General features: G+C 44.9%; 1 protein-coding gene across 1 annotated transcript; it reads left to right on the plus strand.

Annotated features, from left to right (window-relative positions):
- Window positions 1–123: 123 nt before the first annotated feature.
- kcne4 (potassium voltage-gated channel, Isk-related family, member 4) lies at window positions 124–2,881 on the plus strand. Its single transcript, XM_053873089.1, has 2 exons — window positions 124–295; window positions 890–2,881. Exon 2 carries the CDS (start codon window positions 903–905, stop codon window positions 1,434–1,436), a length of 534 nt encoding a protein of 177 aa, XP_053729064.1. The 5' UTR covers window positions 124–295; window positions 890–902; the 3' UTR covers window positions 1,437–2,881.
- Window positions 2,882–5,875: the final 2,994 nt, after the last annotated feature.

The following is a 5,875-nucleotide window of genomic DNA, read 5'->3' on the forward strand; positions in this document are numbered from 1 at the left end:
TGAGGTCTTGGATCTTGACTGGTAAGAGTGAATGTACTCAGGTTTTGTTTGAGAGTGACTTATCATTTCCAAGAACATTTTTTTTTTATGTATCTCGCTCGCACACTTTCGTTTGGACCCAACTTCTCCCTCCCCTCCAGAGTTTCCATCCACTGCAGACTCATGTTTCACACAAAACCCACCATGTGACTCCACAACTCCCCAAACCCGTATAAAACCTCCTGTCAGTAGACCAGCAGTCCAGAGGATCCAGAAGTTCAAGGCAGAATCACATGTGATTTAATTCCTCTGCTGGGTGAGTCTCAAACATATTTCCATTTGTTTTTCTCTAGATGCTTGTCTTGCTTGTTGGCATTTGTGTTATCACAGCCAGAAATGTAAAAACTTTTGGCTCTTAAAAAACTAGTTTCACAAGGACAGTTTAACTTTTCAGAAACTATTTAGTAGTTTTATGCAAATTTGTTGCAATATGTTTGAATTTTAAGTGACTTTTGCCATTTAATATCAACTTTATAAAAACAGAATTATAAAAAATGTAGCTGACTGTAATAGCATCACAATTAATCACTGCGATCGCTAAAACAATATACATGTATAAAATAAATAAAAATATTGGTCTCTAGCTGTTAACTTACTTAATTTTGTGATTTATTTCATAAGTCAATTTAAAACGAACTGTTGGGATTTAGACAATGGTACTTTAAAATTATATTTTGTATTCTTAGTATTGTATTCAAAGTTGTTAACTTAGTATTTTAGCTTCATTTAAAACAGGTTTATTTATTGATGCATTTACCCAAATTTTGTTTAAAATCAAATATTGTGTGTTTGTTAATGTACTTTCCTTGGTGTTGCAGCCAATATTTATGGTCTTGTCTGATCATTGCAGGGTCTTTTGAGACATGGACGCCCCGGGAAACTCCACCGACCGGCTGGTTCTGCGCGCCCATCGAACCACGGAAGCGGCCGCGGCCCCGAGCGACGGGAGCGCGTACCTGTACATCCTGATCGTCATGTGTTTCTACGGCGTCTTCCTCTCCGGCGTCGTCTTCGGCTACTTCCGCTCCAAAAGGCGGGAGAAGAGGCGGACCAACGTGTTCACGCGCCTCGTGCACGAAGAGGAGAAGAGGGAGTGGGGCGCGCTCCCGAAGAAGCAGAGCCTCACTTTCCCCGCCGCTGCTGTCCACGTGACGCTACCGTTCTGTGGTAACCATGGAAACGTCTACGCCACCGCCTCACCGCTGGCGTGCGCGCTCTGCGCGGAGGACAGCAGCGTCAGCTCCCTGTGCTCCTCCGCGGACACGCGCATCGCCATCGAAGAGGAGTCGGACAGCGGCACAGGCGAGGGGCCTGATGAGAACCTGAGGGTGGCGCCAGAGAGCAGCGGGGAGGGAAGTGGACCAAATCTCAGTAGCGCCACGCACCTGTTCCCCTGAAGGGGCTTTGAGCGAAACACACTCCATCTTCAGTATCAACGAGCAGAGACTGAAGTGTCAAAGACTTTTCCCACCGCTGAGTCCCAGCTAGCCAGGAACGCTGGTTCCAGACCAGGGCGAGTCACTAACCTGAATGTATGTTTCTGACCTGTGGGAGGAAACCATAGTGCCAGAACCAAAAGAGGGCCTAAAGTCATCGGGGTGTTGAACCATTTTAGCGTTGAAATTAATACAAGTTTTCTATTAATAATTCAAAATGGCTGCTTCAAGAACAGGTCACCGCAGTGAGACAGATGACGATGCAGAGATGATACCTTTAATGTAACGTAACTAAACAGGCGAGGCCTCTGCATTAGGAGCGCTGCTGCAACACTGTCCGAGAGGCCTGGAGGCAGACCAACTTGACATTCCTCAGTCAGAGTTTGCACCCAGATCATGGAGCAGAACCAGTCCTTCTCATCTGTATCCTCTCAATTTCAAGCAGAATAGAAGATTTTTTTCTTTTTCTTGAACTCCAAATTTTTTGCTCCAGGAACTAAACAGTCTTGACTGACTCCACCTCCTCCCTACTAAGACCACCAGTCCGAGTGAAACCCCGCCCTGCCTCTGGTGTGATGACTCACCCCTGCAGGGAGACTTCAATGATTTTGTGTTTTTCTGGTGTTTGATGGGGGGGAAAGAAGAACCTGGGATCCACTTGAACGACTGCACATGAGTGTGTTGTAGCTTCAGACACTCTTCATACACACCTGCTGCAAGTTTACTTGTATGTATAGTTTGTCTTCACCAAAGCGTGTCTTTATTTAAAAATGCATTTGAGGGAAAAATAAAAGTTGTTTATAGCAGCCTGTGTTGTAATGTCACTAGACACCAGCAGAGGGCAGTGTTTACACATGGACGCAGATGAAAGGACCGTTATTTTTAGAAATAACGGTTAACGAAATGTGAGCCGTGACAATGAAAGCGGGGGCGGAATGAGACTCATGAAGAGTTTAATTCAAAACCCAAGGGTGAGTTTCATTAAAGAAAGGAGTGATGTGTTCTGGCTGACGAGACACAGGAGGCTCCCTGTGGGGACCGCTCACAGCACCAGCACCAGCACCAGTGTAAACCACAGGGAGGAGATGCAACGCTGACTCTATGATGCATCGACAGGCCTGATGGCATCAGTAAATAAATCTCTAACTAATGGTCCCTGAGCATCTTCGTGCACTGCAGCTGCCAAAAACACATCTAGACTGCTCTCATACAGTTGATTCATTGTGAGATGCACATTCCAAGAAGGTTTTTGGAAAGCAGAAGAGCCTGTTGCCTTCACTTGAGACTAAACTAATGATACTATGATGGTTGTAGTATCTTGAAATGTGAAACATGTCATTTGCAACTGTAACACAATGCACAGAGAGTTGTCAAGGTTGCATGTTTTTTGTTCTCAGCATTTTTAAACCGAGAGCGCCACCTGCTGGAGTGGAGGAGAGCAAATGTTTAGCTCTGTAATAATTGTAATAATTATTGTAAACGGAAAAAAAAAAAAAAGAAAAATCAGATCAGATCAGCCTGTGTTTCCCGAGTTCTCTCATTACATAAATTCCCATTGGTAGAGTCGACTGGAGCACTGTTGTTTCACAGTCTCACACATTCAGTGTACTGACACCTTTGTGCCACAGCCAGCGTGAACTTCCATCGACATCCCCTTCCTACACTCACACTTGGTGCCAGGGAACACAAGCTGCAGCTTTGACAGCCCTGACTCTTCAGGTGAGGAGGACGTTCGATAGATCAACCATGTAAACAAGGAGAGGTCCCTGACATGAACCCAAATGAGTTGAACTTTTCTTGAGACAGCCAAATATGACTCTCATGGACCTTTAAGAAACACAAAAACAGAATGATTGTTTCAAAACCAGGAGACTAAATAAGCCAAGAAAACAAGCTTCAATAAGCTCTATTGAGCGTATAATAACAAAAATCCTTCCCTTAACATAAAAGTCTGTTGATTTTTGTCACAGCAGTTTACTCTGCTTCTCTCTTTACTGACACCCTCAGGAGGGTTGTGTAACTGCCTCTGGTTGGATTTATTTAATAATGTATCAGTGAGTATTTGCATATGTTGTGCTCCTCCACGACTGACTCAACACACCAGGCACAATGGTTCTTTTCTTGAAGCACAGACATTCATCCGCTTACCCATCTTTCATCATATTCCTCTTTACCTGCACCAGTTTTTGGAACTGTCCTATTTTGTTTCCTCTAGGTCACAATATCTGCATTCATTTTTAAATGGGTTTTAGTTGGATTTCAGTGATATGTATTTCTGTGGGCCGCATGAAAAGAGTTTGCAGGCCCCTTTGGCCCCCAGCCCATGCTTTTGACACTGATGGTGAAAAATAAATTGCAAGGGACAGTCTGGATGAGTTGATATACATCAGGTGGATTGGTTGCTTTTCTTGGCCGGCTATGAAGAGATCATTTTAAACGCATCTCCAGTGAGGATATGAGAGGCGATTTGGAAGCAGAAACGGACATGAAGTATCTGCGCGAGGATCCAGGCACAGCTCTGGCGAAGCGTTCAAAATCGTATTTCCTTCTTGACATAAAGGCCTCTGAATAATTCATGCAGTCCAAACACACACGACCACAGAGCTGCATCTTCGCTTCTGATCAACCAGGAAGTCGGGAGTGATGCGCCGCTGGAGAGATCTGTGCAAGATAATATGCCCGTGTGTGTGCGTGGGCTTCTTTATACTGCTTTGTGGGGACCAATTCTTGACAGAACTCTATCATTGTGAGGACCCAACACGGTCTCAAGGCAATTTGTTAAATAGTCGTGACCACATGAACGACTTGCCTTTAAGCTGGATTGGAGGACTGTAGGAGTTTGTGGGGACATTTGGCTGGACCCCACAAGGTTAGGCCTCAAAGAAACCAGGTCATTGTAATTGGGTGTAAGTTTGGTTCAGGTTCCTGGTTAAGGTTAGCCATTTGTTTTGGATGGTGAGGTTTAGGGTGAGAGGCTTTATGGCAAAGCATTATGGCAATGAGAAACCTCACTATGTCCCCACAAGGATAGAAATACAAATGTGTTCGTGTGTGTTATTTTCTCAGGAGTGAGCCCAACTGAGGGTGAGAATAAAAAAGCGGATGAGCTGCGTGCAGCAATAAAGCAGGATGTTTGTCATTATTGTCTCCCCAGTGGGAGTCAATGTTGAGGTCTGTGTCCTGCCTCAGGCCTCACACACACACACACACACACACACACCAATAATCAGTCTGGAAGTGAGTCAGACACTGTGTAACAACCGTTGCTCCACTTGTCTTCATTCCCACACTGCTCATCATCACACATCTCTGCTTGTTTTGTCGGGAGGAGAACAATGCCTAATGCCTGTTTTGGCAACACTCTTTTCCCATCGATCACCGTCCACCTGAAGGACGGTAACTTTCTGTCCAATGACATATAATCCATCTGCTTTACATGGTCATGAGTCGATTTACCTTAGCATTCAGCCTGCACACAGGTCAGCTGCGGTCACCGCGCTTTAAGGCATGCTGCTCCAGCCTCCGCTGAATTCTGTTCTGTCCTCTGTTTCCTCTTCTCTCAAACCTACAGACCTCATGTCCTCCTTCACCACCTCCATAAATCTCCTCTTTGACCTTCCTCTCCACCTTCTGCCTGGCAGTTCCAACATCTCAACATCTTCCTACCAATATACTGGCTCTCTCTGCTCTGTACATGTCCAAACCATCTCCATCTAGCCTCTCTGACTTTGACTCCTAAACACCTGACATGTGCCGTCCCCCTGATCTACTGCTTCCTGATCCTATCCATCCTGCTCACTCCCAGAAAGAAGCTCAGCATCTTCATCTCTGCTACCTCCAGCTCTGCCTCCTGTCTTTTCCCCAGTGCTACTGTTTCCAAACCATACAACATTGCTGGTCTCACCACCCTTTTGTACACTTTCCCTTTTATCCTTGCTGACACCCTTTTGTCACACATCACACCTGACACTTTTCTCCAATGATCCATCCTGCCTGCACCTCCTTCTTCACCTCTTTCTCACACTCTCCATGGCCCTGGACAGATGAGTACTAGAGCAGCCTGTCTTTATGGTATTTGTATTCATCTCGCTGAATCTTGTGAGGTTTAGAAAGTTACTGTGTGCACCGTTGTTTTGAATATTTCACATTCTCTGTTGTATTTTATGGCGATATGGTGATATGAAACCGGAACTAGTGACAAACGGACGAAAAGGACTGACATGAGCATTAAAAAAACACTCAATTTAAATACAGAAATGCTACGTTTCACAGGGCTATAGCAGAAGACAGGGGTTCCACAAGGATCGATTTTTGGTCCCATACAGTACAATTTCATTGAGCTTTCATATGCAGTTATGCCTCATGATATTCCAGACTTTTTTCAGTTTCATCGTTCTTTC

The sequence above is a fragment of the Synchiropus splendidus genome, chromosome 8 (assembly GCF_027744825.2).
Source record: "Synchiropus splendidus isolate RoL2022-P1 chromosome 8, RoL_Sspl_1.0, whole genome shotgun sequence".
Classification (NCBI taxonomy): Eukaryota; Metazoa; Chordata; class Actinopteri; order Syngnathiformes; family Callionymidae; genus Synchiropus; species Synchiropus splendidus.

What these genes read in the sequence shown, in the direction of transcription:
- kcne4 (XM_053873089.1), top strand. Translation starts at nt 903, where the DNA reads ATGGACGCCCCGGGAAACTCCACCGACCGGCTGGTTCTGCGCGCCCAT.